The sequence below is a fragment of the Cucurbita maxima genome, unplaced genomic scaffold, assembly GCF_002738345.1.
Source record: "Cucurbita maxima cultivar Rimu unplaced genomic scaffold, Cmax_1.0 Cma_Scf00107, whole genome shotgun sequence".
Lineage (NCBI taxonomy): Eukaryota > Viridiplantae > Streptophyta > Magnoliopsida > Cucurbitales > Cucurbitaceae > Cucurbita > Cucurbita maxima.
This window is the reverse complement of record NW_019272123.1, coordinates 55,483-83,303: the sequence shown is the minus strand read 5'-3', so window position 1 is coordinate 83,303 and position 27,821 is coordinate 55,483. Positions and strand designations below refer to the sequence as shown.

General features: G+C 36.0%; 3 protein-coding genes and 1 long non-coding RNA gene across 13 annotated transcripts; 2 read left to right on the top strand and 2 right to left on the bottom strand.

Moving 5' to 3' along the window:
* Positions 1-970: 970 nt before the first annotated feature.
* LOC111473199 (protein NPGR2-like) lies at positions 971-6,248 on the bottom strand. 10 transcript variants are annotated; one of them, XR_002715595.1, is made up of 8 exons: positions 5,904-6,248; positions 4,258-4,534; positions 3,699-3,951; positions 2,363-3,579; positions 1,900-2,059; positions 1,668-1,797; positions 1,354-1,600; positions 971-1,078 (listed from the first exon to the last, which is right to left on the bottom strand). XR_002715595.1 is itself a non-coding variant. In XM_023118759.1 (7 exons), exons 2-7 carry the CDS (start codon positions 4,510-4,512, stop codon positions 1,411-1,413), a joined length of 2,205 nt encoding a protein of 734 aa, XP_022974527.1. In that variant the 5' UTR covers positions 4,513-4,534; positions 5,793-6,248; the 3' UTR covers positions 1,097-1,410. The 10 variants fall into 10 exon arrangements, 7 of the variants coding, with proteins under 7 accessions (XP_022974527.1, XP_022974525.1, XP_022974523.1 ...); XM_023118759.1 differs by lacking the exon at positions 971-1,078 and having other exon boundaries at positions 1,097-1,600; positions 5,793-6,248; XM_023118757.1 differs by lacking the exon at positions 971-1,078 and having other exon boundaries at positions 1,097-1,584; positions 1,652-1,797.
* A 3,296-nt stretch (positions 6,249-9,544) lies between these two features.
* Positions 9,545-10,394, top strand: LOC111473182. Its single transcript, XR_002715587.1, has 2 exons — positions 9,545-9,712; positions 10,004-10,394. It is a non-coding gene; the product is annotated as an uncharacterized LOC111473182 (long non-coding RNA).
* A 6,285-nt stretch (positions 10,395-16,679) lies between these two features.
* On the top strand, positions 16,680-21,887 carry LOC111473169 (phosphate transporter PHO1). The gene is made up of 15 exons (XM_023118722.1): positions 16,680-16,967; positions 17,252-17,332; positions 17,412-17,634; positions 18,151-18,493; positions 18,607-18,655; positions 18,766-18,837; positions 19,202-19,331; positions 19,650-19,770; positions 19,855-20,104; positions 20,201-20,305; positions 20,386-20,430; positions 20,505-20,657; positions 20,757-21,035; positions 21,122-21,267; positions 21,373-21,887. Exons 1-15 carry the CDS (start codon positions 16,737-16,739, stop codon positions 21,461-21,463), a joined length of 2,319 nt encoding a protein of 772 aa, XP_022974490.1. The 5' UTR covers positions 16,680-16,736; the 3' UTR covers positions 21,464-21,887.
* Positions 20,880-25,781, bottom strand: LOC111473170 (long-chain-alcohol oxidase FAO1-like). Its single transcript, XM_023118723.1, has 4 exons — positions 25,531-25,781; positions 25,166-25,438; positions 22,477-24,206; positions 20,880-21,042 (listed from the first exon to the last, which is right to left on the bottom strand). The coding sequence occupies exons 1-4, from the start codon at positions 25,747-25,749 to the stop codon at positions 21,030-21,032; spliced, it is 2,235 nt and encodes a 744-aa protein (XP_022974491.1). The 5' UTR covers positions 25,750-25,781; the 3' UTR covers positions 20,880-21,029.
* Between the last annotated feature and the right edge of the window lie 2,040 nt (positions 25,782-27,821).

Genomic DNA, 27,821 nt, shown 5'->3' with positions numbered 1-27,821 from the left:
CAGCTCTGAATTGAAAGGCTTTGTTTTTAAGGGCTTTGACTTGAACGTGGCCCAGACATCGTAGTCCAGCCCAGCATTAGAGCTGGAATTGTATGGGCTTTGACTCGCCCGAGGCCCAAACATTAAAGTAAAGCCCATCACTAAAAGGCCTGTTTTAGGACTTTGACTTGAATGAGGCCCAAATATCGTAGTCCAGCCCAGCACTAATAAGCTTGAGTTTTATGGGCTTTGACTTGACCGAGGCCCAAACAACGTAGTCTTATCATGGGCTCGAGTTCATGGACCCTTGTTTCGTGGACTCTCGGTCATGGGCTTGAGTCCATGGACCCTTGTTTCGTGGACTCTCGCCTCATGGGCTTGGGTCCAGTGACTTTTGCCTCATGGGCTTGGGTCCATGGTCCCTTGTTTCGTGGACTCTCGTTCATGGGACTGGATCCATGGAGCCTTGTTTCGTGGACTCTCGTTCATGAGCTTGGATGTATGGACCCTTGGTTCGTGTACTCTCGCCTCGTGGGCTTATGTCCATGGACCCTTGTTTCGTGGACTCTCGCTCATGCGCTTGAGTCCATGGACCCTTGTTTCGTGGACGCCTCATGGGCTTCAGGTCATGGACTCTTGTTTCGTGGACTCTCATTCATGGGCTTAGCCGCTTGAGTTTTATGGGCTTTGGCTTGACGGAGGCCCAAAGATCGTAGTCGACCTTGCAGTAAAAAGCTTGAGTTTTATGGGCTTTGACTAGACCATGGTCCAAACCATGTAGTCCTGTCAGCATTAAAAAGCTTTAGTTTTATGGGTTTTCACTTGACCATGGCCCAAACATCGTAGTCCAGCCGAACAATAAAAGAGCTTATCCCCTTCACCTTCTCGAGCAAAACTCGAGGCTTACAACTCGTAGTCCAAACCATGTTAGGACTATCGCCGGTGAACACTTCCGGCGTCATGGCAGCATCGTCAACGAAACTTCACTTCAGAACTAAACCCGACCACTCCCATGTCCTGCGCTTCAACCCGTTGCTCAAAAAGTTTTCTGCATCTTGCCCTTGCCCTTGCCGTGGAGAAGGAGCTCAACTGTTGTGTGCTGTAGAAGATGAAGCAATGAAGAAGAAAACTCATTGACTTGGGGAACAATGTTTCCTTAATTCACTTTACAAATCAAACTTTCAAATTGTGATGTTTATATTTCTATAGAAAGAAAAAAAAAAAAAAAAAAACACAAGGAGGTTGGCTAGAAAACTAACAGCTTATGTATTTTTGCTTTTCTATTTACACACTACTTTGTGCCAATCATCTATTACTATTGTTCCTAATCCCGAAGAAGAAAATGCAGCAAGCAAATGGAAGATCTGAGTAAACCTGTAGAACTAGGACAGCAAAATCCAACTTCTCTACGAGAAAGAAGGCAAGTTTTCATCATCTGAAAGGTTCAACTGGAGCTGACTCTTCAAGCAGAGTTGCAGCCTCAAAACATTCGGCAGCCTCCAGCACGGATGCCCCGACATCAGCTTTGTATAGCAACCCGAGATTGTACCATGCAGATGGGTTTGCTCGATCAAGTCGAAGGGCGTCGGTTAGCAAGCTTCTTACCACAGGAAATGACTGCCTGCCGCCCAGTTGTTGGAGAAGACGGGGCGTCGGTTAGCAAGCTTCTTACCACAGGAAATGACTGCCTGCCGCCCAGTTGTTGGAGAAGACGGGCAGTTGATATCATGCTGGGAACATGGTTAGGATCGATGCCTAATCCTTTGTTGTATGCCTGCAAAGCATCTCGTGGGAGACCCTTAGACTCATACAGTAAACCTACCAGATTCATCAGTAATTGATTAAAAAATAAAATAGAATGAGGAGAACAATAGATGGGAAAGTATTTGAGCCACAAAAGTAAATGGGGATGATGTTTACCTGTGGAATACCATTTAGAAGCAGAATATGGATTGATTGCCTGCAATTTTGATAGGCAGATCTCAGCATCCCGCCACTGAGACAAGCTTGTGTACATATTGGCCAAATCATTCCATGTTTCTATTTCCAGACTTCTGTCAGATGTTCTCACCGAGACATCCTGTATTAAGGTGAAACAAAGCAATAAATAATAAATGAACTAACTGTATTAACTCAGCTTGATGGTTATAGTAATACAAGTGAGAAGGCACCAAATCCGGTCTCTCAAACCTCATAAGACATTTTAAAAGACAAGAAAATTCAGTTTTCATGCGAGCTGGAGGAAGAGAACTTCCAGATACCAAAACATTAATCCACAAGAACTCAGTGAAATGTCTTTAAAATCTAGAGTAAAATCATTAACCATGATATCTCAATAACAATACAAGAAAAAGCTTTGATCTTACGAAATTGAATCCCTTACCTTTGAAAGCATCTTTCCAACTCCACTACTTTTAGTCCGGACTCGAATTATAGCAAGAAGATGAGTATATGTTTCTATACTGCTCTTTAACTGGCCCTGTGCAATCTGGAGCTTAGCTTTAGTTCGTAAGAGTTCGCCCTGTTCCCACTTCCCTGTCTGCTCAAGAGCAGCGTTGATTACAGTCTCTGCATCCCCAAACCGTTTCTGGGAGGACAATATTCTGGCCAAGAGGATGTACGACTTCACACTAGACCCAGCCTCGAGTATCACTAGCTGTTTTGCGTAGTATAGAGCAATATCCAGCTTCCTCTGTTCAGCATATTCAAGACAAAGATGATACACAATGAATGGATCCCTTTGTTTCATCAGTTGCTCAGCGGTTTGTAGTGCCTTGAGTGCCTCAGATTGCTTCAAAGATTTCTGAGAATCAGAAGCAATTGATTTGGATATGGCTGACAGTAATACACCATGTAAGCAATTAGCAATGGAAACCATCTGGATGCATCTACCATCCAGTTCCGAAAGCACTCTCAATATGTAAGTCACCCCCTCATCGAGACAAACCAAATTCTCTCCACAGAGCTTTGAAGCTAACAACAATTCCAGTAAGCAGCCTACATTATCTTTGTTATTCAAGAAGTTCTTCAAAAGGTTCAACGCAACTAAGCTTTTACCTTCCCCGTAGTAACAAAGAGCTAGTGTCCAGTACTTCTCTTTCCTTCCTATAGTTCCTGGAGGCAATTGTTCAACCTCATTAGCTAGAGCTCCAAATTCCCCAACAATAGACAGTGCAAACGAGAGATGCTCTGTTATTGATGGGTCCCAAACAACCAATCCATGTATATATTTTCCCAACAGATCCATTAACAAAAGAATGGCTTCTTCCATATTATTTCTTGGCACAAATGAGCTTTCCATCTGCAAACGGAGATTGGGAGGACTTGCATCACAACCACTATAGAGAAGGAAAATTGCAAACTCTTTTTCTATTTTTGCTCTAGTTTCCATTTCTAGATTCCATTGGTAAATAAGGGCACGCCTGTATGACAAGATAGATTCTTCAGGAGACCCGGCAGATTTCCACAATTCTGGAAGCAATTCAACAGCCTTTGTTAGTGTCCCTTGCAATTTACAATCATTGGCGAAATTTTCAGGTAAGCCTTCGGGTAATGCAGATTCAACAGTGTCTAAAAGTAGTTTGCAAGATTTTGCTGCCTCTGCAGATTATAAACAAAAAGGGAAAAAAATATGAATACAGATGGGGAAGAAAGAGGATCCTTTGAAAATCTTAAAGCAGCAGGGGGAGAGAGAGAGAGAGAGAGAGAGGAGAAAATACCTACAAACCTTCCTAAACCCTGTAATGATTTTGCTTTCAGAAAAATAGCTTCAAGAAGTAAACTAATGGCATGCATAGACATAGTAGGCACAACATCACTTTGTGATTGCCGTCTATTTTGTTCATATCTCGTTGAAATGGAAGCTTTTATCCTGGAAATTACAGCAACAATGTCTATTCCTTCAAAAACATGAAGAGCAGCTTCTATGTTACCCTTTTGGTACTCGAGCCTTCCAAGTAAAGCACGTGCTTCCTAGAAAATTAAAAGGTACTGTAGCTCACTTTCAACAACAGCAAACATGATATTTCAAAAAATTGTTGTGGACTATCATATTCTAATATCCAATAGAATTGTACATGGTCAAATGGCTGCATCCAGGGCGATTGAATCTATAAGAAATTTGAAGAAATACTTATATAGACACTATCTTCTGCCTCATGAAAGTGCTTTTTTCAGGTGATGTCCTCAACAAAAGACACAATGAGCTAATCTTATAACACAGTGAATTTCTTGCTTCTTTCCATAAAACAGTGGTTTCATTATTGACGAGAGACAAACCTCATAATTCAGATAACCACTCTCACGAAGAGATGATTCAGCTTCTTCAATGTTGGCATTATCCACCTTCGGTTCCACCTCCCCAGTACGTGATGAAAAACCACTGGCTGAATAGTCTCGAGTTGCCAGAGAATCTGATGAATGCATCATTTCATCCACTTTTAATTGATCCCCTGAACGAATACAGTTTATCATCTTGCTAAATTTATTCTTGAGGCGTAAAATTTGCTCATTCATCCAGGCCTTTGCTCTCATGCTGGCTCATTCCACCGAAAATCTGTGAAAGCAGATCATATAAAAGGGAGAGAGGGAGAGGATTAGAACTTCTTACAAACCAGTTTCAGTGATAAGGCACGCAGTTCAAAATTTTAGCATATTACGAAAATTAAATACTAAATACTCGATCAATAAACACGGAGTGTTCAAGCAATTGGAGAAATGAATGGTTTAGAAGTCGAGAAGAGTCAACTCAAATTCCCAAATAGTATTTTCCTGGTCGTTTCCTTCAAAGTATTTGTTCTAAAATACCTCCTAGCATATAGAAACCCATCCATTCCAGCAAAACTTTCTACAACTCGATAAATACCTGGAAAACTTCGAATATTAAGCACGAATGAAACCCATTACTGGTGAAGAACAGGGAAATTGGGGGAATTACACAGAAAAACACAAGCAATGGCAAAATGAATTCGAACTCAATATAAGTAGACATCATAATGAAGCAAAGTTGTATGATTACCAAAGCTGAAAAAGAAGAAAAAAAAAGAAAAGAAAGAGAAACCCACAGGAGAATCATGAACTAGAGCTAATGCGATCAGAACAAACATCAACAGAAGAAAAGTAACACCTTTTTCCCAAATAAAGTCATCGACCGAGCCCACAAAACACGAACTCCACCGTGCATTCTCCAATCCTCTCAAAAAGAAGCCATCAAACTTATCTTCCTAAGCAAGAATCCAAGGTCTCAATGAATTTTCTTTCTGGGATTTTTTAAAACTGTCTTTTCCTTTCGGCAGAGTACAAATTTGTATTCAAGGTCAAAACACAGGCAGGGAATCCAGAATCTGTACAATACGCATTAAGTTCTCCCTTCAACGTGTGAACACGCATGATTTTCTTCTAAATTTTTTAATCATTTAGAATAAAATAAAATAATGAACAACTTCCAACGAGAATCAATATGCAGGGCCCAGTTAGAATAGAAATCCCTCCCTTACAAGTCAACAATTACCCTAATACCGAAGGAACTGATTTCATTAACATTTTATTCATTCTCTATTCCGCCGTTACACGATAGAACAAGACAGAAAAACCTTCATCTCGAAAACTTCGCATCAAGAAAGATATTATAAAATTAGACTCGCGTATTTCAAAATTTAGGTCAAAAACGAAATCATAAAATTCCTTTAGCTCACTGTTACTGAAAAGTGTGAATAAAGACGAATCATCGGATATGAGTAAAATCAAGAGGCAGTGACTGGTGAAAGAATGAATGAGAATGATTCGAAAGTAAAAGAACCTACTATCTTACTTACCAAAGTGGAGCACAAGCTGTTCTCCATTGAAATGATTAAATGAATTTGCAGCCGCATGAAGAGCAAGGACATCAGTCTAAAACATGCCTACTAAAAGGAAAAGCGCCCTACACAATTTATCTCCTGCATCTGTAATAATTGAATTGAATTCACAATGCTCGTTTGCTTCGGATTTCAGCCAAATGATTGTGATTCTTCCTCTCGAACTTTGAATTCGCTTGGTGTCGACTCTCGGACTAGTGAGCTCCGCCGGAGTAGAACGAGTGGGATTGAAATTTGAAATGTTTGTGTATATGTATTCTTGATCATTTTGAATGTTTGTGCCGCCATTTTCTTTATTTTGAGCTCTGTTCTTTTGTCTTCAACGGCGATCGTAATGGATCATTGGCAATCTGGATTTGCTGTCCCTCGATCTTCCCGCCATGACCATCCTAAAGTTCAATCCTTATAACCCTCTTACCCAAAAAGAAAATAAAAAGCATCTTTTATCCCAAAATATTTATATGAATAAAATTCATATATTTTTATAAGCATAAAATTTCAATTTTTACCCATAAACATATAAAGTCGTGTCAATTTAATCAAATTTTTTTTTTTTTTTTTTTTTTTACTAATTTTAAACCAAAAATAATAATAAATAAATAAATAAATCTAAATTAATTTTTCACTTATTCTCAAAATTTTCAACCATATCCTTCCTCGTGGATATACAAAAAGCATGAGAACGACTCATTTTTTTCATACACAAACGTGCTAAAAAGCTGGGTAGAGAAACAGTTCTAGATGGGGTGCGGGCTATAATTCAGAGCACGTACCCAAAGGGAAGGGTTTGGAGCCATCTTGACTCACAATCGCCGAAAAAGGGAAGGGTTTTCCCTCTAGAGTAGAAAAATCTTGATCGGGATAACGTACCCATAGGTATTTGGTTAAAATTGAGGGAAAGGAAGCATCTGCAAATGTTCCTAATATTTGGGCCTACATTGCCTTTTAGCCCAACACAGAACTGGGCCAATTTCCAGATCACCAAGATTGTGACTTGTGGGCCCACTAGATCCACCCTTTCATCCATGTTGCAATAAAACTTTAATTTATTCATAAATAATAATCCAAAATTACCTATTTATATATATTTTTAATTGCCTTTCCTTTTTCAAATTCAAATTTGTTTTATTTATCTTCATCACATTTTTTCATTTTAATTTTCATACCAAAAAACCCACTTATTTCACCAATCAAACTCAAGAATCATGAATAATTTAATAAATTTGTAATTTTTTTTAATTTCATTTCAAATTTATTTAATTTTTTTTCGTTTATGTCATCCACCATTTTATTAAAAATTTATTTTTATTCTTTTATTATTTAAAGTTGAGGGTTTATATAATTTTTTTTTAATTAATTATTTAAATAAAGTTGAATATGAGTCTATGTTTCGTTTGAAACATATACAAAATAGACACAAACATGTGTATTACCAAATTTGTAGCAAAGAAAGCATTTTTTTTTCACCTTTGTGTCATTTAAAACAAAAAAACAAAACTAAAAATTAAAATTTTATTAATTTTTTTTTTTTCACCTTTGTGTCATTTAAAACAAAAAAACAAAACTAAAAATTAAAATTTTATTAATTTTTTAAATGTAAAAGGCAAAAAGCTCCAAAAAGCTTCCTAGTTTGAACAAAGGGGAATCCAACGGCGGAGGATTGATTTAAGGCAAAAAGCTCCAAAAAGCTTCCTAGTTTGAACAAAGGGGAATCCAACGGCGGAGGATTGATTTCGATCATCTTGATTCTTATGTGGCACATATAGGCTTTTGAACACAGGTCTGCTACTTTTCAAATCCCACGTGGCCAATCTTGATAGTTTGATCAGTGAACGCCAAAGCTAGAGAAATATTTTTCATGCTTATCCTGTGCAAAGCTGGCACTCTATAATTACGACATGTGTAAATCAACCAATAAAAAGTCGATATATTCACTGGTAACTTTTCTGGATATAATTATCATAATTTATTAACAAGTAATAAAAATAATTTAAAATAATATTTATGTATGAATAATTATTACATTTGAATAGTTAATTAATTTTTTTTAGTTATAATTTGTTATTGTTAATTACAAATTTGATTAGCTATAATGATTAAATATCTGTTAACGATGAGCTTGTACTTGGGCGGTTACAACGGTTACAAATGGAATCAAAATCAGACACGGAATAGTGTGCTAGCCGAGAACATTAGACCCTCAAGAGGGTGAGTTGTGAAATCTTACCTTTATTAAAGAGGGAAACGAAACATTTTATTGTAAGGGTGTGAAAACTCGTTCTTAGTAGATAGGCTGACAGTGATACATACTAGGTTTACTTTGAACACGACAACTTTCCATAAGGCACAAGTCATGTGGAGCGAGAGGAGGACAGGGTTTCACACAATATCTCGAGATTGAGAGAATTATTTCCCGAGAAACTTAAATTCCGAACTCTAGAATCTCTAGCTTTCACCCGAGCCAACTTGTACCTATCTCAATCCAATCCATGTAATCATCGGTTTCTGGGAACCCAATGTCTTGGTCGGAGAAGCACAAGAGTGGTGAGTAGGCTGGATCGTTTGAAATGAGCGAGGAGTGGTTTAGGGTATTATGGTCTTTGCGCCCAGCAATTAAGGCAAACGTTAATTATTAAGTAAATTAAATCCAATTAAAACAACCTGTGTATATATAGCAGGTAGGTTTAGTACAATTTTTATTCATTTTCTTTTTATTTTCAAATAATCTAATTGCATTAAATCCATTGTGCCTTTTTGTTGCATTATTAAGGCAAACATTAAATTAAACTAAATTAATGTTAATTAATCAAAATCATAAAAGGTTTGAATATTCAAAGTTAAATTACAATTCTTTTATTTAAAATTTATGTTTATTTTTTAAATTTATCGACATTTGAAATAATAATAAAAAAAAAATGAAATTTATACAACGGGAATTAAAAAAATGGAATTTATACTTTAGTCGTAATATTCTGTTTTTCCATTTCCACCCCTCTTTTTAATGAATATTAGCTTTATTCTTATGGATGGGCAATGTAGTAAAACTTTGGAATCTTTTGGACTAAATGGTAAATTGGGATTGATTGTGACATTTACAATCTAAAGTCAGTGGTTTCTATTCTTCGTACACAAATTTCTTTTCTTGTCTATTCTATCATTTTTTTTTTTGGGTTAAATGGTATTTCATTTTTTTAATTCTCCATTTTGTAATTATTGTGTTCATTTTTTCAAGCTTTCCATTTTATATATTAAATAATTACCAATGTTTTTATTATTAGTATATAACGAGAATATATATGAAAATTCAATAATTATATTCGTTTAAATCTTGTATATGTAAATATAAATAGTAATTAAATAAATAAATATATATTTGTTGGTAAGTACCTAATAGTATGTTATAATATTTAAAATTTAAGTTTTTCAAAATGATTTAATAAATATTAAAAAATTAAAAAAAACATATATATATATATATATATAAAAACGGAGCCGGACCATGCCCCGATCCGCGGAGAAGAAAGAATAAATATAAAGGGCATTTTCCAAGGGTATTTATGGTATTTCACGGTTAGAAGAGGGGTATAATTGGAAAGGTGTGCCAGATAAAAGCAGGGGCCTCGGCTTCGCCGCAACGGTTAGAAGAGGGGTATAATTGGAAAGGTGTGCCAGATAAAAGCAGGGGCCTCGGCTTCGCCGCATTCTCTCTCCCTTGCCCACTCTCTCCTCTCTCTCTTTCTCTCTTTCCTTCTCTCTCCTCCAAATTCTTTTTTGTAATCTGAACGGAATTTTTCTTGGTCAGCCGTCATCTCCGTCGTTCGCCGGGTGGCGCCACTGGTAAACTGCCGTCCGTACGCCGATCCAACCAGTGCCCTCAGGTTCCATCCGCCACCATCTGGATCCGATTTCACCTAAACATTGACCCCGTTTTCCCCAGCTTTTATTAAGTTTTTATTCCCAATTATTAAAAAAAGGAAAAGAAAGAAAATTATATATATATATATTTTTTCTTTTCCTTTTAAAAAATTGTAGTCGCTTTCAATCCTTTTCCGTTCTCGCCTTAACTTACGTTATCCCCATTTTTAAACCTCTTTTTTACTTTTACCGTGCCCACTATCCCTCATTCTTTTTTTTTTTTTTACTTTTTAACCTTTCGTCAATTTTTTCAGGAAAAAAAAAAAAATCACAATATCTTGTTAGACGATTTTGCCCCTGGGAATATCAACTTCCTACGGTTTTGCCACCGGGGCCTAGCTTACTGGCATTTAACAAAGGGCCGAGAAAAAAAAGGCAAATGAGTTTCCATTGCCACAGCCGTGGGCTGTTATCAGCTGGGCCGTCAAGAAAGCGGAAGGAGCCGTCGGCTCTTAAAGCCGGTGAGCAGCCAGTTACGTCGAACCGGCTTCTGGCCGGGTACATGGCTTATGAGTTTCTGACCAAAGGAACCATCTTGGGCAGGAAGTTCGACCCGGATCGAGCCGAAGCAAGCCCATTCCCGACCACGACCGCTGCACAGTACAAGAAGCCGAAGCCGGAAGCCGCGCCGCCGGAGATCATCAAGAAAGAGCATCAGATTCAGATCTACGCCGACGTGGCGACCATTTTGAAGACGGATAAGGCCCAGATATCCGGCATCGTCAACCCGACCCAACTGGCTCGGTGGCTTACCAAATAACCAAACAAGAACGTCCGCCATATGGCAAAATCCTATTGGTCAGCACTATATTCCCTTCTTCTCCACGTCATATTTGACCGAGTCTTCGGGGTCACTGACCATTAAAGGTAACAGTCTCACTGAAAACTCTATGATTTTCCCACGGCCGGTGGCGGAAAAAACAGAGGACAGTGGTTGATTAGTTCTTGTTAGATCGATCTTATCTCTGTTAGGTTTTTTTTTTTTTTTTTTGGTGTTTGTTGAAAATCTATGAGGATATATATGATATGATTATAATTATGAGCTGTGCTGTAAGTATATAATGCATATCTTTCTCTTTCTGTATATATATTTGTTGGAGATGTGAAGGCTATGTGCATGGATGACAAGGGGCAGAATTGAAATGGAGGTTTTAAATGGAAGCACTTTCATTCTTGAACCCTAGCCATGGTCAACCAACCTATAAATGTGCCACCATAATAGATTTGGACATGATATCAATCTTTATGTTTGAGTGGAATTGTTAGATTCCACCTCGATTATAGGGAGGAATGAGTGCTAACGAAGACGTTAGGCACCGAAAGTGGTATATTATGAGTTGGAAAGGGGAATGAGTGCTAATAAGGAAGTTGGGCTCCAAAGGGTGAATTTTGAGATCCTACGTCGATTGGAGAGGAGAACGAGTCCCAACCAGAACGCTGTGTCTCGAAGAGGGTGAATTGTGAGATTGCACATGGGTTGGAGAGGGGCACAAAACATTCTTTACAAAGGTAGGAGAAGCCCAGAAGAAAAAATCCAAAAAGGATAATATCAGTTAGTGGTGAACTTGGGCTGTTACATGGATCAACGACATAGATGTCCCATTTAATTCCCTCATAACGAGGTGAAAAATGAAGGAATGTGCAAGGAGAAATTTCTCCTCGTTATTGAAATGAGTTGCATTCGACATCCTTGTCCACATCCCTAACCCTAGTCTCGTCCCCACTCTAAGCCCTGCTCCATCAAACGTGTGTGTGGGAAGAGAGAATGAAATAGGAGGCGATGATATAGATAGAAAAGACTTTTCCATCCCTTGTGGACATCTCTAATCAACGGATCGTCAAAGACAGAATTCTCAAGGAAGATTCACAAGGCCAAAAAGTCAATTGAGCTTAATGATAACAGAATAGCAAAGAACGCTTTAAATAAACGAAACTCATCCAACTAAAAAGATACATAATACTAATGTAGCCTAGCTCAACTCAACATAACTTCGACCTAGCTCGACCAGCTTAAGTTGTCGTGTCGGTTAGATGGCTGACGTGGACTTGGAGTGTTGTGTATGAAGGCCCATAGAATAGTTGGGCCAATATAGATCAGAAGAACACATAGCACTTGGAGTGTTGTGTATGAAGGCCCATAGAATAGTTGGGCCAATATAGATCAGAAGAACACATAGCTCCCCCAAGCCCACGTTTTGTTAGTGAAGAAACAATTAATGATTATATTAAAAAAAAAAAAACAAATATTATGATTACATCATGATTACATAATTATTATGTAAAATCAGAATTATGAAATTGAAAAACTCAAATAATTATATAAATAAGTAGCACCCACGAAAGTTGGAATAAATGAAATGGAATGAACTATTTGGTATCATTACCACCACATCCCAAACCATTGGCTACTCATTCATAACTATATATAAATTAATATATAGTTTTTATTTTTTATATTATTTGCCAATATATATATATATATATATATATATATATAATAAAAAAAAAGTATATTATAATATTGAGATTTGATATTTTAGAAATTAGGTTGAGATGAGTTAAAAATGAAAATTATTTGAAATAAATACCTTTTTTTTAAAATATATATATAAAATATAAAAAAAAATTATGGTGCAAAACGTGATTTCTGTCTCGATTTTTTGTAAAAATAAATAGAGAATTTTACGGGAATGACAAATGAAATAGAAGGCAAAAATGGGGACGAAAAAAGGCTTCCTAACCTATAACAGCTCAAACTCACCGCTAGTAGATATTGTCCGCTTTGACTCGTTACATATCGTCATTAGTCTCACAATTTTAAAATGCATATACTAGTAAAAGGTTAGTAATATTTCGTTCCCACCTCCAATTAATGTGAAATCTCACAATCTGACCTGAGCCCATTAAGGTTTTAAACGCGTTTACTAGCGTTTACTAAGAAGATTTTCACACCTTTAAAGGTGGAATCTCACACATCATCGGTTGGCAGTGAACAACCCATTCAACTATTTTCTACTTTTGTTGTCCCAAAACGAATGAAATAAGTTGACGGGGGAGAGCCAATGGGACATAGATTCTGTTTGTAAAGAAACAAAGACAATAATGGTAAATGGAGGGGAGTGATTAATAAATACAAGGGTCACTCATGAAAAGATTGAGGCATTGGAAATGAGTAGCAAATTGAAAGGCAAGAACATGGGAAATGAGTAGCAAACTGAAAGGCAAGAACATGGAAAATGAGTAGCAAATTGAAAGGCAAGAATATGGGGTTTGTACAAATGGCTCAATAATAGCAGTGCATAATCTTTGTTGAGCTAATCAGGTTTGTTTGGCCCTTTGGGATTCCAAAAGCCTTCTATTTGTTGTGTGTCTCATATTCATCAACAACAACATTTCCCTATGCCTATTCTGTTCTTTCAAATCTTCCTATCAAAACATATCAAAATGGGTACTAAATTAATTATTAATTTTCATTGGTTTCTCTTTTTGGGTTGAACGCCTAGAAAGCTTCATTAAAAACAAGTCAAATTCGGTTGTTTTCTTCCCATTTTTTATAATGTAATCAAATTCAAATCAAATGAGATTTTAGTTATTAATGTAACATGTATTATAAATAATAATCTGACTTGAAAATAGAGGATTGAGTTATTGACTCTATTCGAGTTACTCTAATCACTGATCCAACCAACTCAAAATTTGTTGGTCGGAAAAATTTTCCTAACTAAACCAAATAGTGCGTGACGTAAAATTATAAAATAATTAACACAAATGACTAGATAATAAATACAATAATATTTCTAAAATAGAAAATAATAATAATAAAAAAAAGTATATATATTATTTGAATTTTGAAATGTAGATAATAAAACAAGTAAAGTCGCTATGTTTGACATGGGAAAAGGATATTATTATTTAATTTAGTAATTTAAATGAATTAAACCAAACATACTTCTCCAGCTTTCATTGTAAAGAAATATTATAAATAATTGGGAATCTGAAACAGACATAAATTAACCTAAGTTTATGGTCTTGTGGTCTTGCTGTAAAGCAGATGGGGATGACTGTGAAAGGGAAACTTACCTAATTAATTCAATTTTTTAAATAAATGCCTTAAGCCTCTCCATTTTGACTGTTTATTTAAGTCAAATGCTATTTATTATTCTCTCTCTAACTCATATTAAATAAAATTATTTTATTTTTTAAATAATAAAATAATAACAAATCATTCACTCTATTATTTATTTTTAATTTCAATATATATTTTAAAATTTACATTTTACTGAATTTAGATTTTATTTTTAAAAGTTCAATAGGCCATAAAATTAGATAAAATTTTATTTTTAAAAATGGTTGGAGAATAAATAATCGGAAAATATTGGTGAAATTAAATAAAATTGTAATACAGAAAAAATGTATTTTTTTAAAAAAAAATAATTAACATTATGGTTTTGGTTTCAAAAGATTGTTAGGGATTGGGCCAACAAATTCAAATGGGGCCAGCGTCTTTGCTGGTACAATGAGCCAATAAATCTAAATGGGACCCAACTAATAGGGTCAACAAATTCGATTGGGAGCCAATGGGGCCCAGCTTCTTCGCTAGCACTCCGCGTTTCAAAGGATTGATAGGAAAAGGTTCCCCCTCAAACCAATCAACTGAGGATCTCTCGATCTACAGTCAAATGTTTTACCACTAAGCTATGGACCCAATTTTGTTAAATATTTCCAATTCAATTCATAAATTTTTTTAATTAAATAAATTCAACTCGGGCTAAATGAGTCGGTAATTGACCAGAAATTTGAGAGCCACTAAACAATGCAATTGCAGCTTTTTGTAGAAAAATGTAGATAGTGGAATACACCAATTTGTTAGACCAAATCCCTAAATTAATCCAATTCACAAAATTAAAGTTAAACCAAACAAAGCTTAATTGAGTAGTAGTAGTAGTAGTGGAGGATGCATTATATTTTTCATTGGTTACTCTAAAAGTACATTTTCAAATGGAAATATGACAAAGAAACAAGCCTTCCCCTCACCTCTTTCTTTATTCCTTTAAAAACATTAACAATTTTAGCTCAAACTTTCTCGATCTCGAACCCTTTTTACTCCATCCCATTTGTTTCACAACTCTTCGATCAAAACTATGATGCTTGTCTTTACCTGTAATACGCTCAACACTGCCTTATTCACAAAACATTCGATTAGATATTACAGTTATCGTACAGTTTTCGAGTATATAATTGAAACGTAACTAGATTGTGAGACCCCACATTGATTGGGAGGAGAATGAACCATTTTTTATAAAGATGTGGAAATCTTTTCCTAGTGGACGAGGAAAGCCCAAAAAAGACAGTATTTAGATACTTTTTGGTGTGTTGGTGTGTTGGTGACAAAGTGTTTGAGTCACTTTCGAGACCCAATTTGAAAGAGTACAATTCGTAGTTGTCCGTTGTGTTTCATGATTCTGATCCCAACAAAGATGATTCCTCCAATTGCATGCATTTCTACTTCAAGATTCTCATCCACTTCAACCCTACACTCAATACCCACCTTTGTTTTTTTCTCTCTCAATCCTCTTATCCCAATACATTATTCTTTAGGGCACCCCTTCCTTTTAAGGGTTACTTTACTCCAACTTGGTACCCCTATTTCCTTTTTTAATTATACATTTTCAATGTCTTTTTAAATACTCTTTTTAGGCTAACAACGATAAATAACAAACTAAAACATACAATATCTGCTAGCGATGGACTTGGATTGTTACAAATGATATTATAGTTGAACACTAGATAGTGTGACAGTGAGGACACTGGATTCCCAAGGAGATAGATAGATTGTGAGATCTCATATTGAAGATTAGAGTGGGAAACAAAACATTCCTTATAAGGGCGTGAAAACTCTCTCTAGTAGACGTGTTTTAAAATCATAAGGCTGACAATAATACGTAACGGATCAAAATGGACAATATCGACTAGCGGTGGGCTTGGATGGTTACAAATGGTACGATGTTTATTATGAGATCCGAGATTTATTGTATTTAAGAAATTATTTTTTAAATAAAAATAAAAAATGAAAATAGAGAGTTGTGTTTGGAGGGTTAGTGAGTGGACACAAAAAGAGAGCATGGTTCCAACGTCATGCACACTCACATACAAAAAAAGTTGGCTCAAGAGCACACCGCCCACAGTAACACCCTTCAATTTTTTTTTTTTTTTTTTTTTAATTTTAATATTTATACTTCCCGATAAATCTTAAATTCAAGAACTAGCTCGAGATTAAGGAGATACGAGCTCATTGTTTATGGTGTGAATCGTCGGGATGACTGCCCTGTCGTATGAAACGAGACCAGAATATTTTTATAAATTAAATGTTTATAATTTTATGTAATTTAAATGGTAAGTTATTTTGATAAAATTTTAAAAATTGAAAAGTTAAGCAATTAAAGTTGTTACATAATTAATTTTGACTCTTAAAAATCACATTCACATGTGCTTTAACTTGCCTTTAATTCAACATTGACTTCCCTTTCTCAAAAGCAATATAATAATTAATAATTAATTGTGTCATATAAATAATTAAAATTTCATAAAATTTAAATAGAGTCTGAGATTTTTTTAATTTTTATAATAATTTTAAAAATAGGATAAGATTGAGTTGAAAACCTTACTTTCAAGTTAGTCTAGGTGAGGTGTGCTTCGCAACTGAATCATGTAAGATTTGATATTTTCGAACTCTGTCTGTAACTCAGTATAGGCTCGAGAAATAAAGAGAAGAAGAAAAAAGATTGAATAGCGGAACTCCCGAACATTTGGCAATCTCAGATGTGTTGATATCGATGGTGATTCAATCTTTGGATGAATGATTTGTTGGGACGTATGCTCAAATCTCGATAGGATTACTTTTCTCTCTCTCTCTAACGCAGTATATAAGGGAAGGCTCTCCATTTCCACCAAATCTCTCTAAACGACAGAGAGAGAGCTTTGAAAAAAATGGTGAAATTCTCGAAGGAGTTGGAAGCTCAACTCATTCCTGAATGGAAAGATGCGTTCGTCAATTACTGGCACCTCAAGAAGCTCGTCAAGAGAGTCAAGCTCTCTAGAACCTCTATTCCTCCTACTCCTTCCTCCGCCGCCTCACTTTTTTCATCTCTCGCCGCCCACTTCCCCCTCCGCCTCCTCCGCCGCCGCCGCCGCCCCCTTGATGCCGACCACCTCTCTCAGGTACACCCCCATCAATGTCGTTTATGGCCTCTACGGTGTGTCATTTTGATGCCACTTGTTCGCCGCTTTCGACACAGAATCTAGTGTGAAACGAGAGATGGGATTTTTCCGATTGAATCCGAACACCGTTTTTTAATTCATGCAAAAATAAATAGAGAATTTTGCACATATTTTTTAATCTCCGTAAAAATAAATGGAGGAAATGGGTTTGGCCAAGGAAAATCAAATGAACACTCTTCTTATTGCTTACTCAATCACCAAGCTTTCCTTTTCCATAATTTCAGGTCAAAAAGAGTGAAGATGGCAGCGACGGTAATGAAGATCGTGAAACCGAGCTTTCCCAGTTCTTCTCCGAAGAAGACGGGGTAAAGTAATGAATGTCTTAACTATTGAGTTATGGTTCGATTGACTATTTTATTTTTGAATTTTTTTTTTTTTTTATAGGTGAAGATGTTTTTTGAGACATTGGACGAAGAATTGGATAAAGTGAACGAGTTTTATGGGAGTAGAGAGAGTGAGTTTGTGGAGAGAGGGGACAGTCTTAGAGAGCAGCTTGGAATTTTGCTTGAATTCAAACGGATTCTTGAACATCGCCGCCGCAAAACTTCGCCGGCCGGCGGCTTTTCCCGGTCGTCTTCCTTTTCTCCTCGCCACTCCAATTTTTCTGGTAACCTCAAATTCTTTCCCATTTCCCTCCCATTATTTCCCTGGTTGACACGTGGCGCTTTATGATTGCATGGCTGAATATTACACCAAATTTTATAACCATTTTTGCTACCTTAAATTATCTTGTTTTTGTCCCTATGGATTACATTAGATTTGGTTTTATTTTAATTTTAGTTCATATTGAATCTCACAAGCATCTCTAATTTTTACCAAATTAGGAACGGATAAAATAGTTATAATGGTGACAAATTACCCATTTGACCTTCATTAAGTTTCTGTTCGGTTCTCGAAATTTCAAAAGTAACTTTCTATAAAACGAAGAACAAGGGTAGATTTTAATAGCTGATCTCTCTTCTTTTCTGGGTTCGGGTGGTTTGATTTTTAATTCATTTCCTCTAACCTAATAAATTGTTCGAGTTTGAGAAATGATTCGATAAACTTTTAAAAGTTTAGAGACTAAATAAAACATAGGGTTTGACCGAATAGTAATGAATATTGAGATTAATGTTGAATATAGAGAACTCGGAATCAAACGAAGTGTCAGCAGAAGTATCGGAGACGGATGAAGCAATCGCTGCATTGGAGAGGCACGGGGTCACGTTCATTAACGCCGCCGTGAGAGGGAAGATGAAGAAAGGAAATAAGCCGAAGATGGCGCTGCGAGTCGACATTCCAGCCACCACTCCGTCGAGGACCATCTCCGCCGTCATGGGGATGTTGTGGGAGGACCTGATCAACAATCCGAACAAGGATGCCTCCGGCGACTCGATCAGCCGGAAGAAGATCCAGTGGTCGGAGAAGATGCTCCGAGGCGCCTTTGTTGAGCTCTACAAAGGCCTCGGCCTCCTCAAAACCTTCAGGTACACTTTTTATTTTTATTTTTTTTAACACTTTAATAATCCAAAACAAAAAATTAATTAATTTAAAATTTAGATATATTTTAAAAAGAAAATACAAAATTTATCTGTGGCAGTTCATTGAATATGAAAGCGTTCGTAAAGATTTTGAAGAAATTCGACAAGGTGACAAAACATTAATTATTCAATACCATCTTACGTTAATTCTTTAATTGGTTACTAAATTTTATTAACATAACATTAAATAAAAACATTAATGTATTTTGAGGGAACAGGTGGCTAACCAGAAGGCGTCAACCACCTACCTTCAACAGGTGAAAACGTCGCCGTTTATCAGCTCCGACAAGGTAACAAAGTTATTATTAATTTACGAGAAACCCATTAATTAGTTAATTAATTAATTTTATTTCCCAACAAAATTTATTATTAATTTTAAAAAATATATACCTACATACTATTTTTAAAATTTGAAAAATATATATAAAAATGGAATTACATATTTATTATTAGATTGGGTCTAAAGAATATTATTATTTGACTAACACTTAATTAATTTAATTAATTGATTGAAAGTTCAAATTTTAAAAAAAATATATATATTTATTTACATACGACAAAGATTTCCTGTCTGGAATGCATGACAGGACATTATTATATAAAAGTATTAAAGAAATGTATATATTAATATGAAAAATGGTTTGTGTAATGAAGGTGGTAAGACTAATGGACGAAGTGGAATCCATATTCACGAAGCACTTCGCCAACAATGACAGGAAAAAGGCAATGAAATATTTGAGGCCTCAGCAGCCTAAAGATTCCCACATGACCACCTTCTTTGTTGGTAATTTTTCTATTCTTAATCCCTACGACCCGATTTTAAGCACTTGAAAAACTATACGTTTATGTCCATTTGCTCGTGTGGAAATCTGCCCTGAATGGGACAGAGAATTCCCGTTTAAACAAATAATGAAGAGGCTAAACAGAGTCGGGAACAAAGATTATATTTTCCGTCTCTAATCCCGTCTCGTAAATATCTCTAATGAGCATATAGCTCAACGATAGAGGTTGAATTGTAAAAAACTTTAAAGTACGAGAAATTAAGGTTAAGTAAGGAAATTTGGAACCAAAGTAATGATTTTTGTTGGTTGGTTGGTTTCAGGTTTGTTTACAGGTTGCTTTGTGTCGTTGTTTATTGTATACGCAATTTTGGCGCATTTGTCTGGTGTCTTCTCTCGAACAAATGAAGTTTCTTACATGGATGCTGTTTATCCTGTTTTCAGGTTCCTTTCTAATTACCACTCTTTATTTTTACCTCAATTACGGTTCCTTTTTACTTATTTTTACCTCAATTACTGTTATTGCAGCATGTTTGCGTTGCTAAGCTTGCACATGTTTATGTACGGGTGCAATTTGTTCACGTGGAAACATGCGAGGATCAATTACAACTTCATTTTTGAGTTTCAATCGAGTACTGCGCTCAAATATCGTGATGCTTTTCTTGTATGCACCACCACTATGACTGCTGTGGTCGGAGCTTTAGTCATTCACTTAATTTTAGGACTCACTCGCTTCTCATCTGTCCAAGTTGATTCCATTCCCGGGCTTCTTTTACTTGTTAGTTCTTTGATACCTTAAGCCATGACGTATCGATTTCTCACACGGGTTTGGTGTTTATACGACTCGGGTGATGATTTGAGCTTCCTTTTGCAGATTTTTCTCGTCCTACTTGTATGCCCGTTGGATATATTCTACCGACCAACACGCTATTACTTTCTTCGCGTGTTTCGTAACATTATTTTCTCTCCTTTTTACAAGGTATGTTTCACACTACAACATGGCATTGCCTTGTAAGTTGTGGTTTGGTTATAACTTTGAAATGAGCGTTTTTTTTTCAGGTTTTGTTCGTTGACTCTTTCTTGGCAGACCAACTTACAAGCCAGGTAATACTCACATTGTGTTAAAACTTACTGTTGCAGTAACTTCTTGATCACTTTTGACTTGTTTATGTTGAAAGATCACTCTGCTGAGGCTCATGGAATCCGCTACCTGCTACTTCTTTGCGGGTTCCTTCGGAATGCATCGAGGCGATGTCTGCAAATCCGGGACGTTGTACTGGGAGTTGGCTTACCTCATTTCATTTTTGCCATACTATTGGCGTGCAATGCAGGTGATCTCCGAACTTCTATCGATTCTTTTATACAAAAATCGATAATTCGATATACTCGAACTGACCACGTGATCTTTCATGTTCTATCCTGCGTTCAAGTGTGCAAGAAGATGGTTTGATGACAATGATTTGGACCATTTGGCTAACATGGGTAAGTATGTATCAGCCATGGTGGCAGCCGGGGCTAGGCTTACATATTCTCGACAAGACACTCGCCTCTGGTTCGTAATCGTATTAGTCACATCCTTTGTAGCTACAATATATCAGTTGTACTGGGACTTTGCAAAGGATTGGGGAATCCTCAATCCGAAATCTCGAAACCCGTGGCTCCGGGACGAACTCATCTTGAAGAACAAAGGCGTCTACTACCTGTCAATTGTGAGTCCTAACCACAAATGAAATTAGCATTCAAATGCATACTAGCCAAAGGAGCAATGAAAAGTGCTAAATGCTATTACTTGCAGGTTCTGAATGTGATCCTAAGAGTTGCTTGGGTTGAGACGGTATTACAGTTGCATAAACTACATATTCGAAACGTCGAGTCGAAAATGCTCGACTTCCTGTTGGCTTCATTGGAGGTCATCCGTCGAGGGCATTGGAATTTCTACAGGTATGATATCATCTATCTTCGAAACAACAGCTTGAAGATTTCGAGCTAGGAGCTAAATCTCACAATCTTTAATTTTCTCTAGTATAATCCTCTACTCTTTTGCAGATTAGAGAACGAACAGCTAAGCAACATAGGAAAATACAGGGCAGTTAAGACCGTTCCTCTACCGTTCCGTGAGGCTGACTCCGATGGCTAAGACCGATTCAGGAAAGTACGGGTCTAGTCCCTAACAAAGCTGACCTGAATGAGGGGATGAGGCTAGTTTCATTCATCCTACTATTCCAATTCACACTTGTTAAGCTACAAAGTGTAATTTCCGACGCATGGTCCCAAGCGATAACACTCTCGCTCGGCTCCTCGACAAATTGTAATGTAATCCTATTTTCTCAATTGTAAGGAATGCTTGTTTTTAGTGAAGATTTAGCTGCTCGAGTAGCAGTCGAAACTACGCTAAAATCTACGTGTGTGTGTGTGTTCGTATAGAGTACGTGCTCATAATAACTCCAGAAGATACCCAAGTTAAGACTTAGCTATACAATTGCAATATCATTAGAAACAGAACCATTGTACCTTGGAGATTGAAAATGAAAACAACTTGAAGGGAACAGTCTTTTCCCATCTTTCCTTTTCTTCTCTCTCATTTATTTTGTTGATGGTTGGGAGGGAGTTTCATATTGACTAATTTAGGAAACGATCATGGGTTTATAACTAAGGAATCCTATCTCCATTGGAATGAATGGAGAGGCCTTTTGGAGAAGTCCAAATATGCTCAAAGTGGACAATATCATACCATTGTGTAGGTCCGTGATTCTTAACATGATATCAGAGTCATGCCTTTAATTTAGACATGTCAATAGAATCCTCAAATGTCAAACAAAAAGCCTCAAAGGTGTAGTCAAAAGTGACTCAAGTGTCAAACAAATGGTGTACTTTGTTCGAGGACTCCAGAGAAGAAGTCGAGCCTCGATTAAGGGGAGGCTGTTCGAGGGCTTCATAGGCCTCAAAAGAGGCTGTATAGTGTACTTTGTTCGAGGGGAGGATTATTGGGATTATAGGAATGAGGCGTTTTGGAGAAATCTAAAGCAAAGCCATGTGAGTTTATCCTCAAAGTGGACATTATCATACCATTGTGGAGGTATGTGATTCTTAACGCTTTACTCAAACATGAAAGAATATAAGATTACAGGCATGAATGCCTGAGGAACTTACTTTCTTAACAAGGCTGCCAATCTGTTTGAGATACAGTAAGCAGTGGATTGGATAGTAATCATGGGATTAACACCAACAGCAGTAGGAAGAACACTAGCGTCACAAACAAAGAGCCCTTCAGCTTCCCAGCTCTCTCCATTTTCGTCGACCGCGCCGTCGTTTTCAGAAACTCCCATTTTGCAGCTCCCCATCTGATGAGCTGAGGTATAGATATTCCAGTTTGGTGTCATAGTTAGCGGCCCTCCTTCTACAGATACCATATCCAAAAACTCTTCCACTTCCTCCTTCCCAATCCCTTTACATTCAAGTCTTTGTCCATCACTCCTATGTGTGCCAACTTCAGTAGCTCCAGCAGCTACCAAAATCCTCAATGACTGTCTCAGCCCTATCTTGAGGTTTTCCTTGTCTTCTTCACTCAAGTTATACCTCACCCTTCCCTCCGATCGCACTACCCCAGAACCTGAATCTCGAACGATCGTTATGAAATGGGCAGTTCTCGAATACTTGAGCATTCGTTTCTTACTGTCAAGTCCAGATATCCAAGGGAATAATATAGCGAATGATCCTGGTCCTAATAGAGGAGTTTCAATGATGGTTTTAGGATTTGAGTTAGTTCCTTCAGAGACAACTTTGTGTACTGATGTGATTATTCCACCTTCATAGGATTTTCCCTTGAACTCTGAATTTGAATCTGGGAAGTATCCCCAAGTCATTAAAACAGGGTGGAGATGAAGATTTCTCCCTATGTGTTTGTTCTTCAGCCCACTTGATATCAACAATGGTGGTGTCAAGAGAGCTCCACAAGCTGAGATGGTTGCTTTGGCTCTGATTTTCAGTTTCTTGGTAATGTTATCACTCCAAACTTTTGCAATGACTCCCAAGCATTTGTTCTTCCTCATACTTCCAGCTCTGTTTCTTTCCAATATCAATCGCTCAGCTTTGCAATTTGTTATGACCACTGCCCCGTGATTCACAGCATCAACGAGCCATGTTGTATCAGTCCCTTGTTTCTCACCCTTTCTACAGCCATACCCACAGGATCCACAGTAATGAGTGTTTGGGGAATTTCTTGGTACTTTTTCAATTTGAAACCCTAAATTTTCACACCCTTTTCGAAGAACTTGATTCTGAAACCCTTCTTGTTCACAATCCTCTGAAACTCCAATTCTTTTGCATACTGCATCCATGGCGTTTTGATATTCAGAGCTTCCAAAGAATGGAATCTTGTCGCTTTCAACCCATTCCTGCAAGACGGCATTCGGGGTTCTGATGCTTGCTGACCAATTAACGGCGGAGCCACCGCCGACGGTAGAACCAGCCAGAACAAACATTTTCCCATCATTACTAGTTAAAACCCCACCGGCTTCGTACAGTTGATCGAGAGAAGGGCCTTCGAAAGTTGAATAATCAGAAGCAGTGAAATAGTTACCTTTCTCGAGAACCACCACTTTCTGACCGGAACTTGCGAGAATGGCTGCCGCAACGCCGCCGCCGCATCCGGACCCAATAACCACCACGTCGCATTCGATGGAAAGGGTGTGATTTTCCTCTCCAATGACTGTGAGACCTTTCTCTAAAAGGGAATTTTGAAAGGATGATTCTGTTTTGTTGTTGGGTTCTATGATTCCCTTCTGGAGAGGCCTCTCATCGGAGGATTTGGATGGATTTTCATCAATGGCCGGCCGGTATTTTATGGCTTCCCATGCTGGATTGTCGCCATTTACATCAACCTGTATCAAATCAACCAAAAATCATTCAATGATTATGTCATTTCCCCGCAAAATAAATAAATGAATAAATGAAGAATAATTGAATAAATGAATAAATACAAAAGGGAAGATGAAAGTGATGGAAGCAAGGAAGGTACCTTTCTTTCAAGTGTTCAAAAAATACAAAAACTTGAATTTCATGAATTAAACGGAAATATATTAAATGCAAAACTCTTTTTATGAACAAATAAATAAATAAGTATATATGACGTCATAGTTTCTCTATTACAAAAAAATAAATAAATAAGTTATGGAAACAAGAAGCCCTTATTTATTTTTTTTCCTTTTTCTTTTTTTTTTATTTGTCTTTTGGCCCTTTTTTTCTTGCAAAATTACAAAATAACCAACTGAAATAGCACGTGCTCTTTCTTGCTGCGAACATGCTGCAGGGCAAGGATCGTATGATGTTTGACTTTTGAATTATAATTTGTCTTTATGCTCTCTTACATTCATCCGGAATCTTCCCTATTCTTTTGTACAAAAAGGATATATTTTAAAACGTTACTTTTTTTTACTAAATTTCTAAAGTTTTAATTATAAATCTTTTATATAATATATTATTGAATTATTCAACATTTTTTAAAAATTATATATTTACCATACAATTTAATTTTTTTTATTAATATTTAAAGAATTTAATAACACAAAAATAAAAATTAAAAACTCTTTTTATTTACATTTATTCTTTATGGTATCATTATGCCCATAGCTTCACTGGTAGGTTGGCATTAAATCCATACTTAATGAACGTGGATGTTTTCAATAATAAGTTTTATTCAAAATTTCCCAAAATTGTATACTTATGATTATTTTTATTTTGGTTTCCAGCTAATATTTTGATTATGCATTGTTAATCGTTATCTTTGATTTTTAAGAAATAAAAAACAATTAGATAGAAAGAGTGAGGGGAGAAGGAGTACCCGAGAAAAGAAGATGTAGAGGGAAAGAATTCTGATGGAAGCAAGAGCAACTCTGATGAACGTGAAAATCTTATTCTTAGACCATCTCTTCAAAGCTTCCTCTCTGTTCTTCAATGCCATAGCCGAGAAATTGCAGACAAAAGGCCATTTCTCGCGGAAACAAAGCGATCCACAAAGCAACAATGTTCCTAATCTCGTAGCCAGAAGCCACATCACTATCCTTATCAATATCACTATTTCAATTAATCCGATCTTCGTTATCATCTCTGCAACCTAATTTTTAATTTCCACAAACAGAACTCGAAATCAAAATCGACCTAAAATTAATGAAGAACACAAAGAACTCGATCCGTTAATCAACTCACCTCATCCGGAATCGGAGATCGCGAACCGGATGCGGAATAAAACGCCTCGACAGAGGCGATATCAGAAGCATTGGTTTCATCTTGTGAATCGAACGGCAGAGAAGGAAGAACGGTGTCGCAGATGGCGGTTATTGATTCCATCTCCGCCGCAGAGAAGCCATGGGTGAACTTGTTGCTTCTTGTTCCTCTCAACAAAGGATGGCATTCCGATCTCCTCATCGTCGTCTATCTGCAAATTAGCTTAGAGTGCCTCTGCTTGAAGACGTGAACTCTCAATATATAGGGACGGTTCGGATTCCATTCCATTATCTCATCATGTTTAGGCTATAGACGGCAGCCTACGTGGACGTTCGTCAAGTTTTAGTCTTTGACTCTTTTGCCCTCCCACCACAGCACAGCTCTTTCATGACTTGAGAAGGCTAAATTACACAATTAGCCTTTAATAATTTTTCTAACCTTTTTTTTTTTTTTTATTTAATTGTATTTCAAAATTTCAGCTACATTAATAAAAAAAAACACAATTTATGGTATTTAGATACACCATATAAATATTATAAATTAAATTTTTTTAAAAATTAAAATTTGTAAAGAAAGAGATTTAAAAAATATTTTTTATTTGAAAAAATAAAATTTTTTAAAACAGGTTACTTGTGAAATGTCTTTTTATTTCCGCCGTACGATTCAATTTCAAAATAGAAACGAATCAAGTGGACATAAGATGGGACCATGTCGATCCTTTTTCAATATATTCAGCTTTGAAAAAAATAGGTCCAGATTTAGTATTGACCCTACAAATATATATTTATTTATTTATAATAATCTATATATATCTAAATATTAAAAAATATATATTTTATCGGAATGAATTAAGATTAAACAAATATTAAAAATATGTTTGATTTGATACCATTAGTCTATATAATATTACACATAAAATTTTTCAATTTTTTATTTTATGTTTAATATCTCTCCATTTTTTTAAATTATATTTAATAACTTTTTTTCTCAAATAAGTTAATTATTGGATAGATTTTTTTTATAAGAAATACAAAAATTAAATAAAAAAAAATAAAGAAAGAGAGAGAGAGAGCAACCACCACCTATAAATGAAACAAACTTTCATTTCCATTAATTAATGCCAACAAATTTGTTATATTTTGGAGTATTTATTATTGTTTACCGTTTTTATTTATTCAGCTGAGTCATTTTGAGAAAACTAAAAGCACTAACACACGACTCTCCACAATGATATGATATTGTCCACTTTGAGCATAAGCTCTCATGTCTTTGCTTTGACCTTCCCAAAAGGTCTCATACTAATGGAATTAGTATTCCTCACTTATAAACCCATGATCATTCTCTAAATTAGTCGATGTGGGACTTTCATCATCCAACAAAATGAACAATGTCATACCATTGTATGGCTTCTTCCTCATTTCTCATTTAAGCAAGTTCGTTTTGTTTGGAATATGTTGTTACAGATTAAATGGAACTTTTAAAGTTGAAAGTAATGGATAACCTACCGAATAATGAAATTGGAAAAAGTAGGTCAATGGTAAAAATTAAATTAAGTAGTATAAAAAATTTAAAAAATGTCAGTCCAACCCGAACATAGTTAATTGGACAACCTACAATCACACCAATACTCGAACGAAAATAATAATAATAAATGATATAAACACTAAATAGAAACTTAGGGTACGATTTTAGGTATAGTCGTAGCCGGGAAAGCATAAAAGTGAGCAGTAAAGTTTAAAAATAAATGCATAAATAACAGCAATTTACTGTAACATAAATGTAAAACTTTTAACCATCATAAAGTTCACTTACTATTCTCCCATCCATACTGATTTATATTTCAATTAATTAAATAATAATAATAAAGAGAATTAAAATTATTATTTTTTCTAAAATGAGACTAAAATAAATATTTTTGGAAGTTTGGATGCTATTCTACCAATCAAGAGTGAAAATCATAAAAGTTAATAATTAAAATGAGATTTAAATCTCTTTTTAATCTTAAATTTTATTATTATGATTATTATTTTTTATTTTGACAAAATATAAAAATGAAAACTAGAATTTTTTTGATTAAGAATACTTTTTATGTCAATTGAGATAAAAAAAAATAAAAAAAAATTAGTGAGTCCAAGCCCACAGTTAGTAAATATTATTCGTTTTGACTCGTTACGTATCACTATAATCCTCACGATATTATATTGTCCCTTTGGAGGTTCAGTGTCCTTACTAGCACACCATTTACTAGCACACCATTAGTAGATATTGTCCGT

Coding starts and splice junctions, on each gene's coding strand:
- LOC111473169 (XM_023118722.1), top strand. CDS start 16,737: ATGGTGAAATTCTCGAAGGAGTTGGAAGCTCAACTCATTCCTGAATGG. Junction 19,771..19,854: donor GCTGTTTATCCTGTTTTCAG/GTTCCTTTCTAA, acceptor CTGTTATTGCAG/CATGTTTGCGTTGCTAAGCT. Junction 20,658..20,756: donor ACTATTGGCGTGCAATGCAG/GTGATCTCCGAA, acceptor CCTGCGTTCAAG/TGTGCAAGAAGATGGTTTGA.
- LOC111473170 (XM_023118723.1), bottom strand. CDS start 25,749: ATGAGGAGATCGGAATGCCATCCTTTGTTGAGAGGAACAAGAAGCAAC. Junction 25,439..25,530: donor GATCTCCGATTCCGGATGAG/GTGAGTTGATTA, acceptor ATTAAAAATTAG/GTTGCAGAGATGATAACGAA. Junction 24,207..25,165: donor TCTACATCTTCTTTTCTCGG/GTACTCCTTCTC, acceptor GATTTGATACAG/GTTGATGTAAATGGCGACAA.
- LOC111473199 (XM_023118759.1), bottom strand. CDS start 4,512: ATGAGAGCAAAGGCCTGGATGAATGAGCAAATTTTACGCCTCAAGAAT. Junction 1,798..1,899: donor TTCTAAATGGTATTCCACAG/GTAAACATCATC, acceptor TGAATCTGGTAG/GTTTACTGTATGAGTCTAAG. Junction 1,601..1,667: donor CTCCAACAACTGGGCGGCAG/GCAGTCATTTCC, acceptor ACTGGGCGGCAG/GCAGTCATTTCCTGTGGTAA.